The following is a 12,954-nucleotide window of genomic DNA, read 5'->3' as shown; positions in this document are numbered from 1 at the left end:
GGAGGAATTCTTGATCATGTTGTATGAACTCTTGTCTACTGTGTAAGGCCAAACCTGTATACTCTTGAATAGATATTCCATAATAAAAAGATTGCAGTCAACTTCAGAGCAAATCAAGTCAAAACTCCAATTTATGTTGGCTACATAACAGTCTAGAATAAAGTATGGTATTCTACAGTATGGTATTCTAAAGTATGTAATGAAATGAATGAATGAATAAAATCTATAGTCAAGAGTTTTATTTATAAGACCTATAGTCTTATATAGTACATGACTTTCTAGCTAGAATATTATATTCAACTTTCTCAAATGGGTTAAGAGTCTCAGGGACAAGAGAAGCAGAAGAAAGGAGGATGATAAAACCATTTCTGGACTTTGGGTCTTTAATTAATCTCTACCCGGTCACAGATGCAGTTAGAAATGTGTTGCTTACAACCAGAGGAAATAGTATCTAATAGAAATAAGTAATACAACCCTAAGAGAAAACGAATCATTTATGGGTACATTTTATTTTGCTGTTTGGAAATATTTTTTGGTTCACACAAGAATGAGCATTAGCAAGTTTCACTCATTTAATTGATGCATTATACAGAAGAGATGGACATTAGATAGTTATTTAAATGATGGTAGAGTGAGATCTTGATTGGGAAGGACAGATTTTCCATCGAGTCCCTTAGAATCATTTGTGATATTAATAAATCAGATTGTTAAATAACTTGTCAGAAGCCAAAATAAATGGTTAAAGATGCTTTGGTGAACAGTTGGAAGCAAATTCTATTTTAAACCCTTGAAACTTGGTAAGAACCGAAAATATTCTTGCTAATTTGGAAAATACCTCTTTATTTAAAATTTCCTAAAAGGTAGCCTCTCCTCCTACTTTTATGATGGAATACTGGATGATTTTAGTCAAAAGACAAAGTTATTACCATAAGAAAAAGTCCTGCATGAAAGCACATGTTGCCATTTTACTCACTATCGAAGTGCTCTTATGACTGTCAGAGAGAACAGGTAAGATGCCAGGGGAGGCCGAGAAAAAGAGATCAAAGTGTTTTTGTTTACTTTTTTGAAGTCTTGTAGTACCTACTGTTTATTATACATACTTCTTGATTCATGCTGAAATTGGAATTCACCCATTCTCTCTTTTTCCTGTCAAAGATGCAGATGGGGCACATTTCGTTGACTCCATCAATCCCTGCCCCCACACATTAGCACATGCACACGTATACCTAGCCAGTGGAAAAGAAAAAAGAGTTACTCACATTCATCCATTTTACAAAGATTTCCAGGCTGCAATGGGAGGGCTTTACCTCTCCCTGAAGGATGAATAAATAGGTAGCTTAACTGACAACCTGTTCTCAGTCAAGCTGAAGTGAAAACGAGACCAACGTCTAGCTCTACTGTTGGTACTTATGAGATCCAGTCCTGGCAACATGGAGAGGATAGTCATCTGTCTGATGGTCATCTTCCTGGGGACACTGGTCCACAAATCAAGCTCCCAAGGTCAAGATCGCCACATGATTAGAATGCGTCAACTTATAGATATTGTTGATCAGCTGAAAAATTATGTGAATGACTTGGTAAGACTATACTTGTCACAACAAAATCTAAATCATACTTTTCAATTAATATAAAAGGAGGGTTTGGCTTACAAAAATAACTCAGAACAAATTTTCTTTTGCTCTAGGACCCAGAATTTCTGCCAGCTCCAGAAGATGTAGAGGTAAGACCAATTGAATTTATTTCTGAAAATACATTTGACATAACTTTTAAAATCTAATAAGAAAGGCATTAGCATGATTATATAGGAGTATACTGAATTTTAATGAACTTAGTGGTCTAATAATTGATGAAATATTTATTTATATTTTGGTTAAATTCATTGATTTACCAAAAACCAACTAAAAAATGCTATATTATATTCCTCATAAACTATGTTTATCTTCAAGAATCTCTAAGAGTACTCCTAAGTAGTATTGCTGAGACAGAATAACAAAACTAGAAATGAAATCTATACTCTGATCAGTTTCTGAACAATGCACAGCTAGTTACTCTTTAAGAGCCCTTGGGCATGAAAGCTTTTGAGCCCTCTTTGTTATCCTACTTAAGAAACATAGATACATACAATAGGAAGCAGAATTAACCTTTTAATAACAAACTTAAAAATGAAAGAAAGGAAGAATTAGATTACAGGGACAGCATGGAGAAATGGTGGTATGGAAATCAAAGCTGTCCTTTAGAATATAATTCACATATACCTTGGCTTCAGTGAGTCTTGTCTTTGGCCTTCCATGAGGTCTTTTGAAAGAACCATTTTCAACAATTCATCCCATTTCTTAAGCCATTTAAATCCATTAGAGTTCCAGGAAGGAGAGGCTTGGCATGTAGTTCAAGAATGCTGTCCGCTGATCTTTTTCTCTAGCAACTTCTATGATCTGATCTTCTGGTCTGGTACCCTGAGAGTATAAATGCAATTGGGGAAATGTTTTCATTGTCACAGACCTTTAATTGCATAAATTAGAATAACTAAAAGTGCTACCAGTAATTAGGACACTACAAAGGGGGAGACTGAAGAAGATACATTGCAAAGAAAACAATTATCGTAAATGACTATGTGTAAAAGTTTAGAAAGTGAATGAGTCACAACTATTGCTTTTCTCTAAAATTCACTCTCTAGCTCTGAACCCAACCACTCTCATTTACTAGGTCCTTTTCTAATAAGCAGCATCTAAAATGAAAGTAGCACATTCAGCTTATTGGAAAGACTTTTCCAATAACTGAAAATACTTCTTAATCAATGTGTCTAATTATCAAAACATGCATTTCTAGCATCTCATGCACCTTGTTTAACTGTTATGGTTAGAGTCCTTTCCAGAGTTTCCTGGCTGTAGTCTGTAACATGCAAAATAAGAAATAGGAAAGAGATTCCACCTTCTAACCTGAGTTCATCCAATGGGTACTTCCTTTAGATGTGTTTTTAATGAAAGATTTTTTTTTATCTTACATCATAATGAGAGGATTTTGTCTTAGTGATACTATATCTATCTGATAATCTGATCAAGCAATGCTGGCTATGATACAAGTGAGTAATAGTGTAACTTGGATCTTTAAGCTATACTAGTAGGCAAACTCAGGAAGAAAGAAATCGTTCAAGGTCACATCAGCATTATATCAAGCTAACTTCAAAGCAGGGTCTGTAAGAGATTTTAACACGGTGAAACCCCATCTCTACTAAAAATACAAAAAATTAGCCAGGCGTGGTGGTGGGCGCCTGTAGTCCCAGCTACTGGGGAGGCTGAGGCAGGAGAATGGCGTGAACGTGGGAGGCGGAGCTTGCAGTGAGCCGAGATCGCGCCACTGCACTCCAGCCTGGGCGACAGAGCGAGACTCGGTCTCAAAAAATAAAAAAATTAAAATAAAAAAGAATAATGAAAATAAAACCATCTAATGTTGTATGCATATAATAATTATCTAACATCTCTAATTGGCCTGGCCAGGCATCTTTCTTTTTCTCTTTTTCTTTCTGTCTAATCATATCACCAGTGGCTCTCAACTGGTGGTGATTTCTGTACCCCAGAAAACATTTGGTATTGGCTGGAAAAATTTCTGGTTGTCACACGTGGAGGTAGAAATGGGGGTGTTACTGGCATCTAGAAGGCAGGTACTAAACATTCTAGAATGCACAAAACAGCCCTGACAACAAAGAATTATCTAGCCCCAAATGTCAGTGGTATCACCGTTGAGAAACCCTGATATAAACCTAGTTTGTGTGTAGGACAAAGGTAATCTTTTTTTTTTTTTTTTTTAGACGGAGTCTCGCTCCGTTGCCAGGCTGGAGTGCAGTGGCGCTATCTCAGCTCACTGCAACCTCCGCCTCCCAGGTTGAAGCGATTCTCCTACCTCAGCCTCCTGAGTAGCTGGGACTGTAGTCACACGCCACCATGCCCAGCTAATTTTTGTATTTTTTAATAGAGACAGGGTTTCACCATGTTGGCCAGGATGGTCTCAATTTCTTGACCTCGTGATCCACCTGCCTTGGCCTCCCAAAGTGCTGGGATGACAGGTGTGAGCCACCGTGCCTGGCCAGGACAAAGGTAGCCTTGCCCAATTAGCAAGACTCCTTAGGGGGAATGGCCAGGGCTTTCTTTGCAGAAGAAAAAAAATGTAAAAATAGGCCTCAGCTGGGTGATGTAGCTCCTGCCTATAATCCCAATGCCTGTAATCCCTTTGGGAAGCCAAGGTTGGAGGATTGCTTGAGGTCAAGAGTTTGAGAACAACCTAGGCAAAATAGTGAGACATCCTGTTTCTATAAAAGAAACAAAAAAAAAGCCCTAAGGAGGCAAAAAATTTCAAAAATTCAATTGCAAAACAACAAAGACAAGTGTTACTCCTGGCAAAAGGAGCACTTGACTTGTTCTTCAGCTGAAGAGGAATGGTTTGTGAATTCTTGCTTTTGACTTCACTACCACTCCTTCTAGTCTGCAAAACTAATGTAGGAGCAGAAAACTCCTCATGTTCTCACATGTTAAAGCATGAGGGAAACAAAGCCTTGCCTTTGGAGTCTGTTGTCACCAAGGCATAGCAAAGGAAAGTAATGTTTATGCTTCCAGACGGTGCTAAATATGGACTTGGGCATCCTGTAGACTCCTGAGTGACAGGGCACCCGAGGCTGCCTAAATCAAGGTTAATCTTTTCACTCTCCTCAATACATCCTTAAGGCAGTTTAGTGGAGACACCTCTCCACTTCTTTTCCTCTTTTGAGGCGGCCTTTGATGTGCATATAAAGCCAATTCCAGCAGTTATTTATCCTGGACCACATATTGCCAGACACAGCTCTGCTGCTTGCAGAGCAAAAGAAAACAAAACACCATTGTCTGTTAACACAGGTAAACAAGGAAGGGTGGGAGAGGAAGCACAGCCCCATCAATACGGGCGTCAGTGTCCAGGTGCCATTCAAAGGCTTTCAGAAAAGATTTTCAGTTGTTTTTACAACTGAAATTGTAGTTTTACAATTTCAGTGCTTTGAGTACTGGTACTGACCATTCCTGGCAATATTATCTCAAGGGAGTTCATCTGGCTGGCAGGGCCCCTCTACTTCTTTGGAACCTAATTTTCTTTCAGCATACACATGTAAATGTTAACTCAGCAAAATGAGCCTCTGTGAGAAATGCTGGTTTTTCAGATCATCACGGATGAAGCAGTCAGTATTTTCAGTTTCAGCTGGAAAATTTACCTCTTTAAATATGAATATTATTTTTTCCAGTAAGTTAAGCCGGTTGTGGTCAAAAAGAAGAGAAAAGAAAAAACTTCAACAAACATGAACGTGTGGTTTTCAAGGAAAAAAAAGTGCTATATTGAACATTTATAAATAGTTTCTATTAAATAAGCATTTTGGCAAACATATGGAAAGGACACCACCTTGCCCTTGTGAGAGGCAATCTGCCTTGATATAAGGAAACCAGATAAGCTGCTTCTCAGCTTGTGGCTATATATGCAAAGCAAACCTGACAGGTTTGTGTCTTAGAGATGCATGTTATTAATCAACATTCATATTGGGTAAGCATATGGGTTGGAAAATGCAAAGCAGCCCAGATGCTGTGTTCAGCTGATTGTCCATAAGAAGATTCAGGTAATATTGTTACTTATAGGCCTGCCTTTGTAGGGACTGGAAGGGATTGAGGTTTCTGGTTATAAGGTAGTAGCTTCCATATGCATTAGTGAAATGAAAATATAGCAACTTCAGGGGGAAAATAGCATCACATACACACGTTTGCTGAAAGAAAAAAGTAAGTTGGATACAAGTAACCTGGATATAAGCTTTTGGATCAGCATTAACATTTTTCAACAAGTCAGTATATATTTGGTTCTTCCAGTAAATTCCATTTCCTTTCCAGTTTGATTGCTAAGCTTTTGGCTTGTTAGTCATTAGTTATTTTTCCAAGTCAAGAGATAAGTGTTTGATGCTTATTTTATACACTCCTCCATTCTCTGAGACCCTATTCTTACCTTCTAAGAAATTATCTTCCTTCTCATTGGTTGGGCAAGCCTCAAACTGTCCCTCAACTGCTTGATTCAGGCAGAATCCTACCCTAACTGAGCTGGGAGTAGGAAAAGGGCTTTAGAAAAGTCATGTGTGATCTATGCAAGCATATTGAGTCTTAGATGTGAAATATGCTATCAGAGGTAGGTACCCATTTCTTTTCCCCAAAGGAGGGGCTTTAATTCATTTTCTTCATCTGTTAACTTCACAAATGTATGTTGACATTAACTGGCAAGACACTATGCCTGGCGCTGTACAGAATAAAATGCTGCTCAAGACATGTCAGGATAGATACATTATAGAAACCACAAACAAATGAAAAATATTCTTCATCAGACTATAACATAATTCACCCAAAGCTGCCACTAGTCACAGTGTAAGTTTTAGAGCCTCATAATTCAGCAAATGTGTTCCTAAACCGAACTAACTCTCCCTTACAAAACACAAAGGTCTTGTCCACCACCTAGATGTCAAAATGGTCCTCTGTATAGCATCAGGAATAAAGCATTGTGAAGAAGTGAGGCTCCTTTCTCTCTTATCTGTGAGGCAGGGGATTATCCCTTTTTCCCATCCCAAAGATTAAGTAGGAGGCGAAATCATACTTCACTCATCTGTTGAAATGATGTAATGCACGACATTGCAGAAGAGACAGAAACAGAGGATTGGGAAAGCTATCTTTTACTTTCTGAATAATGTTTGTTAACATATATACAAACTGTTTATCTTTCAGACAAACTGTGAGTGGTCAGCTTTTTCCTGTTTTCAGAAGGCCCAACTAAAGTCAGCAAATACAGGAAACAATGAAAGGATAATCAATTTATCAATTAAAAAGCTGAAGAGGAAATCACCTTCCACAGGTGCAGAGAGAAGACAGAAACACAGACTAGTAAGACTGTCATTTGTCATCTATCTTATTTGTACTTATAAACTATGTATCTTGCATTGCATAAACACACATGCACACCTGTAGCCAGAGCTGCTGGTGTCTTCCTTACCTATGCCTTATTATACATGGTGCATTTTTTTTGTTTGTTTGTTTTTTTTTGAGACAGAGTCTCGCTCTGTCGCCCAGGCTGGAGTGCAGTGGTGTGATCTCTACTCACCGCAAGCTCCACCTCCTGGTTTCACGCCATTCTCCTCCCACCTCAGCCTCCCGAGTAGCTGGGACTACAGGTGCCCGCCACAACGCCCAGCTAATTTTGTTTTTGTATTTTTAGTAGAGACGGGGTTTCACCATGTTAGCCAGGATGGTCTCGATCTCCTGACCTCGTGATCTGCCTGCCTCGGCCTCCCAAAGTGCTGGGATTACAGGCATGAGGCACCGCGCCCGGCCTATACATGGTGCATTTTAAGAAGTAGGGTCACTCTTTTAAGTCCATAGACTTCAAAGTATTCCGAAACCCAATTATAATTTCCTAGTAGTCCTTGGTAGCTGGAATATGTTAATATAGCTTCTCAAGGCGAGGAAGTCATTAGGCAGAGAATCCAATTGTGATTTTGGAGTTAAGGAATATTTCCTCTCATATGGTCACAGTATTCTTATTAACAGGAGCTAGATCCTAGCTTTCTAACAAGAACAGAGCCTACAAGAGCCTAGGGCAAATCTTGAACTTTGCCTCCTCTCTTAAATCATATTACTATCCTGTACATTAGCAGAGTCAGTATTGAATTGAAATAGGCAGGCCTCATTACTTGGCTGGGGAATTTTAACAGTCCCTAGCTTTTTGGAGCTCTGAGATCCTCTTGTATATGCCAATTCATGAGCAATGCAGATACTCAAGAACATGAGTAATTCAAAGATTAATCAAAGCCAGTGGGAAAACACATAAAATAAATTACTCTCAAATTTTTTTTTTTTTTTTTTTTTTTTTGAGACGGAGTCCCAGTCTTTCGCCCAGGCTGGAATGCAGTGGCAAGGTCTTGGCTCACTGCAGCTTCTGCCTCCCAGTTCAAGCGATTCTCCTGCCTCAGCCTCCCGAGTAGCTGGGACCACAGGCACACACCACCACGCCTGGCTAATTTTTGTATTTTTAGTAGAGACTAAAAATTTCTAAATTTCTAAATTTTTAGTCTCTAAATTTCTAAATTTCTAAAAATTTCTAAACTAAAGTTTCACCATGTTGGTCAGGCTGGTCTCAAACTCCTGACCTCAAGTCATCTGCCCACCTCAGCCTCCCAAAGTGCTGGGATTACAGGTGTGAGCCATCGCGCCCGGCCTCAAATTTTTTAAATTAGTTCTTTCTCCTCCAAAAAATTCCACATGTGATTCAAATGAAATCTTAATTACATTATCAAAGTGATTCTGATTTCCTTTGATTGCTTGGCCTGGTGACCATATGAAAAATGTCCCTCTAAATCTTTCCTCAGAAAGAAAGGAGCTGAACATATTTTTGAAACTCATGAAGTGGTAGCTTTGGAGCTAAACTTAGAACTCTCCAGTTAAGCATGCTTATCTTATAGATGAGGAAAGTGAGATCTACCAAGGAGTTAAGTCACAAGCCCCAAGTTCCATACATAGTGTCAGAATGATAAGAATTAGACTGTATATCTACTACCTTTTAATGAAATGCTCTCACTACAACATCACACTGGCATTGAGATGCTAACTAGCACGCAATGGCTTGGTGTTTGGTATCTAAATAGGAATAAAGACAAACAGCATAAACTAAGAAAGTTTTTTTAAAAATGCAAGTGAGCAATACATATATGAAAAACTGTTCAATCTCCCTAGTAATCACACACACGTGAGTTAAAACAAGGAAATCCTGTTTTTTTTCCAATTAAACATTTTAAACAATACCCTATAATAATAATGCTCCAAGTGAAGAGAGGTAAAACTCTACATCAAATCCTTAAATTTTTTTTATCCCTTTTATTTAATAATTCTACTTCTAGGAATATATCAAATAAGCAAAGATATATATGAAAAATTATTTACAGAGATGTTCTTTGGAGTAATGTAGACAAAAGTAAAAAGTTAGATATGGCTGGGTGTGGTGGGTTACGCCTGTATTCCCAGCACTTTGGGAGGCTGAGGCAGGCGGATCACCTGAGATCAGGAGTTGAGGCCAGCCTGGCCAACATGGTGAAACCCTGTCTCTACTATTAGCCAGGCATGGTCGTGCGCGCCTGTAATCCCAGCTACTTGGGAGGCTGAGGCAGGATAATTGCTTGAACCCAGGAGGTGGAGGTTGCAGTGAGTGGAGATCACGCCACCGCACTCCAGCCTGGGCAACAGAGCGAGACTGTCCAAAAAAAAAAAAAAAAAAAAAAAAAAAAAAAATTTAGATGCAACCTATGGGTCCAAAAATAGTAATAGTTCCATCCTATGTTGGAATACAGAATAACCACTACATGTCATATTTCTGAAGACTATTTAACACTTAGGAAATGCCTGTGATACGTTAAGTGTAAAAAAAAAAAAGCAAATCACCAACTGATATAAATAATGTAAATGCATAATAATAATTAAAAATACCCCAAACACAGAGAGAATATATATTGAAACATTGCAGTGGGATTCCTATCTCTGGGAATGGGATTACAAGGACTTTTTCCATTGTTACTTTCCAGTTTTATGTAATTCTCAAATTTTTTCAGTGAACATAATTTATGTTTTTAATAAAAAAAATTTTTAAGGAACATTTTATTAAGAAAAAAAATTTAAAGAAGACTGTTACTTTTTCATTGATTTCTAGACATGCCCTTCATGTGATTCTTATGAGAAAAAACCACCCAAAGAATTCCTAGAAAGATTCAAATCACTTCTCCAAAAGGTATCTACCTTAAGTTTCATTTGATTTTCAGCTTTATCTTTACGTATCCAGATTTGCCTCTTAGTTACTCATGGTATACTATTTCCACAGATGATTCATCAGCATCTGTCCTCTAGAACACATGGAAGTGAAGATTCCTGAGGATCTAACTTGCAGCTGGACACTATGTTACATACTCTAATATAGTAGTGAAACTCATTTCTTTGTATTCCAAGTGGAGGAGTACAATACATTAGGGATGGGAAAAAAAACTCATAAGTGTGCAAAAGTCAGGATTATTTCCCCATAATCACTATGCAATAGTCTGATTTCCTATGTTATTGATTTCTATGACTTCTGAAGTTTTTACTTTATTTCACTGCTCAACTTTGACATTTCTTGGTTGAAGGAGAAGGTTAAAATTTTTAACCAAAAATATAGTTTTGACATTTATTGATTTTATATTAACCTTGAGCTTGATTACCACCAGAATGAGGTCTATTATGATCATAACTTAAAACATATATACCTTCATTCCAGCTGAAAATATAGAAGCATAGAAGCAAAACATACAAAAGCAAAATGAAAAGCTGACATTTTTATTCTTTTAAGGAAATGAAAACTGAATGTTTAAAAACTTATATCTGAATATTTTTTTAAATCTCAGAATGTCTAACATATAAATATGTACTTTATTTATGCACTGGGGGATACCAGATGGCTATAAAAGTCTTACTTCTTTATTGGGGTTTATAAAAATATTTAAATACTATAGATATGAATGTATTTATGGAATAGACTCTTAGTCAGTGGCAATAGAGTATTAAGAAGTGGATTTAATATTACCTTCCTCCAGTCCCCAGTCCCCTTATAAGCTAACATTTTAAGCTTGTGGAAATGGCAATTTAAACCTATAGAGGGACATGTACCAGGTTGTCTTCTGGAACAAACATAGTTTTAAAAGTATTGTAGCTCTCTTCTCACACAGTTATAATGATCATATTATGAGCGAGCTAACAACGCCAAATATTTGTCTCCTTCTTTCTTCCTTCTTTTCTTCCTTCTTTTAAAAATGAATCTTCTGCTTTGACAAAATTTCAAAACATGTTTAACATTTTGGACACTTATAATTACTATACTTTGGATAAGACAAATTCAATAACCTAAATGATTTAAAAATCAGGAGACAAACCAAGAGGCCAGGACTCCTCTCCAAGTTGAAAACAGACTTTCGCATAAGCATTCCAATCTTTCAAACGTGGGTGGTAAAAGTAAGCAACCTACTCTAGCTGCCATTTCATATCAGCTCCAGCACAGCCTGTTTAAACATGAAGTTAAAAACTCTAGAAAAATAAAATGTTCGCTAGAATGGTATAAGCTATTTGAGAATCTCTTATTGTTAAAATAGTTGTGAGTGTGCAAGAGGATGTGGGAAGAGAAATGCTTTATGATCTGAGAAGAAAAATTATGTGCTTAAAACAAATACAGACTTAACCTACAGTTCTAAAAGATATATTAAGAATTATTTAATCAAATCTCAATGAAATGTTTTATCATCAGCAAGTAGACTCAGAAAAAAGAAAAAAAAACATTTTATCAGAAACAAGGTACTCCATTTTAACATTTTAGAATATGTATTACAAAGGAATTATGTGCCTGATGATGATAATATATATCTAAAATGTGCCTCAGTTTCAAATACGCCAGCCTGGGTTGTTGTGATAAAAGGTGGAAACAGACACAAAGATAGTGAGAAAGATGGAATCTGTATTTCTTGTTTCTGAATTTATAGCTATTAACTCCTTTGATATTGTATTTTATATTTAAAATAATGTATTTCTTTTGGCATGTTTATTGTTAAAATTTTCTGTTCCAATTATTTCGATCAGGGTCTCTATCTTAAAAGTAAAAATAATTTAGTGAGGGTCTGGATAACAGCCTTCATTAAACAGAGTTTAAACACCCAGATAAACTCTAGTGTTTAACCAGAGTTAAACCCACCAGCACTCCAGGAAAGGCAATGCATTGGAATAAACAAGATGAAGCAGTGAGACTTGAACAGCTCCATCTTCACTGTTCTATGTTCAAGACTGCCAGTTCTTAAAAGGAATATAAAGATAACCCATAAATATAACTGTTCACCTACGGATAGTAATACAGGAGACCTGAAATTTTGTTGACTATGAAATTGTGGTCACTGTTTAAACCGTTTAGGTTTCCATTTCCTTATCTGTAGAATAAGAGTGCTGGACTCCATCTCTAACATCTATTTTTTCTTTTTTTTTAAAAGCTTTAAATGTCTATGAATCTCTAAAGTTCTGGGTATTCTTACAGGAACATCTGATCACACTTCTGAGTAAAATTTTCTACTGAGTCTGATGTTCAATTGCTCAATATTATTTCAATAACATTTGTAGCAACACTCACTGCAGGAGCAAGGGACATGTTCCAAGATAAAAAAGGAAGGAAGGAAGGGAGAGAAGGAAACATTACTATAGGTCATGAGAGTTCAGGGAAAATTAACCATGATCTTTATTATTTTAGTTCAAAGTGTCTTCTTGGGACACTTATATAAAATTGTAGCATTATTATTCTATATTATTGCTCTGTTGTATTTACATATGCATCTGAGAATTTAGCTAATATGAACTATGTAGTTTATAACTTAATAATTATTTATTATATATTTGATTTTAAATGTTCATGTTTATGGCTTCTTATTTAAGACCTGATCATATTAAATACTACCCGCTCAGTACAACCGTCTTTTGTGATTCCCTGGAAACCCTTAATTCAATAGTCCTGATTGAAAAGAAAAGATTATCCTTAGTCTCTGGGAGCATATAGTTTTTACATGTACATGGTAAAGATGATCTTCTCTTCTCACCTGTTCTCACCGAAATGGATCCTGTCTCTGCCTCAAGGATATCACCTCCTTTGCAGCCCTCCCTAATGTATGGCACATTCAGGAGGAGTTAGAGATACTTCCCAATGCCCACTGCCACCACTGCACCTACACTCTTGCACAAATTCTCTCCTGCATTCAAGTTTATCCTATCTAGCTTTTTCTGTCGTCTTCTTACTAATGATTGTCATTTTTTGGCCACTCCTCCATGTTCATTGGGGACTGAGGATGTTCTTTCTTTCAAATCCAACGTCTGT

General features: G+C 37.0%; 1 protein-coding gene across 2 annotated transcripts; it reads left to right on the top strand.

Moving 5' to 3' along the window:
• The first annotated feature begins 1,353 nt into the window (after positions 1-1,353).
• IL21 (interleukin 21) lies at positions 1,354-12,616 on the top strand. 2 transcript variants are annotated; one of them, XM_025386235.1, is made up of 6 exons: positions 1,354-1,577; positions 1,685-1,720; positions 6,768-6,923; positions 9,736-9,813; positions 9,904-9,980; positions 12,232-12,245. In XM_025386235.1, the coding sequence occupies exons 1-5, from the start codon at positions 1,410-1,412 to the stop codon at positions 9,952-9,954; spliced, it is 489 nt and encodes a 162-aa protein (XP_025242020.1). In that variant the 5' UTR covers positions 1,354-1,409; the 3' UTR covers positions 9,955-9,980; positions 12,232-12,245. The 2 variants fall into 2 exon arrangements, with proteins under 2 accessions (XP_025242020.1, XP_025242019.1); XM_025386234.1 differs by having other exon boundaries at positions 1,364-1,577; positions 9,904-12,616.
• The last annotated feature ends 338 nt before the right edge of the window (positions 12,617-12,954 follow it).

The sequence above is a fragment of the Theropithecus gelada genome, chromosome 5 (genome assembly GCF_003255815.1).
Source record: "Theropithecus gelada isolate Dixy chromosome 5, Tgel_1.0, whole genome shotgun sequence".
NCBI classification, from domain to species: Eukaryota; Metazoa; Chordata; class Mammalia; order Primates; family Cercopithecidae; genus Theropithecus; species Theropithecus gelada.
The sequence above is the reverse complement of the archived record's forward strand: the minus strand, read 5'-3'. Positions and strand labels throughout refer to the sequence as shown.